The sequence below is a fragment of the Myotis davidii genome, unplaced genomic scaffold (assembly GCF_000327345.1).
Source record: "Myotis davidii unplaced genomic scaffold, ASM32734v1 scaffold544, whole genome shotgun sequence".
Lineage (NCBI taxonomy): Eukaryota > Metazoa > Chordata > Mammalia > Chiroptera > Vespertilionidae > Myotis > Myotis davidii.
In genome coordinates, this window is record NW_006297018.1 from 2,071,542 (window position 1) to 2,072,521 (window position 980).

General features: G+C 47.3%; 1 protein-coding gene across 4 annotated transcripts in view; it reads left to right on the forward strand.

Annotated features, from left to right (window-relative positions):
- Nucleotides 1-980, forward strand: part of PRKCQ (protein kinase C theta) — a 144,162-nt gene that overhangs the window by 113,047 nt on the left and 30,135 nt on the right. For all 4 annotated transcript variants that reach the window (XM_006772608.2, XM_006772609.2, XM_015569737.1 and 1 more), the window contains one exon: nucleotides 319-410. In XM_006772608.2, coding sequence (XP_006772671.1) covers nucleotides 319-410 — 92 coding nt within the window. The remainder of the gene's footprint in view (nucleotides 1-318; nucleotides 411-980) is intronic.

A 980-nucleotide genomic window follows, 5' to 3' on the forward strand; every position in this document is an offset into this window, starting at 1 on the left:
AGATGAAGTCTCTGCTGGGGGCAATACGCTCTTAAGCTGTGGCTTGCCCCCATCTAAGCCTGCACTGGAGAGATAAAGGCTATATTTGGTTGTAAGCACCCTGAAGGCAGGACTGTGTCTCACCATCTTTGATGGATGAGGCAGCAATGCTACTGATCACTTAAATGAATTTATCTCTTTGTAAGTGATCTGAAGACAGAATTGGCTCCTGTGAAATCATCAATATCCATTTAAAAAGTAACGCTTGTGTTCCTTTTTTTTTTTTTTTTTTTTTTTTTGAGGAAACTAAAAATTGGGACTGTCTTTGTTTTTCCCCAGGAAAACCTCTTTTTTGTGATGGAATTTCTCAATGGAGGAGACTTGATGTACCACATCCAGAGCTGCCACAAGTTTGACCTTCCCAGAGCCACGTAAGAGCCCTTCGAAGGGTCTGGGGTTTTCCGCTGTTCGTGGCAGTGTCTGTGCCCCCACCATGCCCACAGAACACTCCTTCCCTCCCCGGGGCGTGTTTGTTTCCTCACCCAGCCCGCCTAACTCCCAGGACGAGGTAACCCCCGAGAATATACCACACCAGGCAACCATGTTCCTAGTTTGTGAAGCTTACATTCTTGTAAGTGTTGTTTAATTTCTCTGTGTTTTGAAAATCAACCATGTAGTTTCTCAAGGAGATGCCCCAGTTCCTTGGGCTTCTAGAGGATGTGAGCAGGAAGAAAATGTGTGCCCTTTGAAAAGAGAGCAGTCCAATGGAGCACAGATTTTAAAGGCGGTCGCAGGATAAAGTTGAGGCATTTCGCGGAAAGGTCAATGCGAACCCATAAAGTCTGTGGCTCCGAGCATGAGAGTTCAGAATCCGGGAGGGACACTTAGTCTGAGAATAAACCTTCACCTTCTTGGGCAGCCCTCGACACAAGCGAGTCGAACAGGCTGCCAATACCCATTGGGACTGCAGCTGAGGACACCCTTCCACCCACCCACCCCCT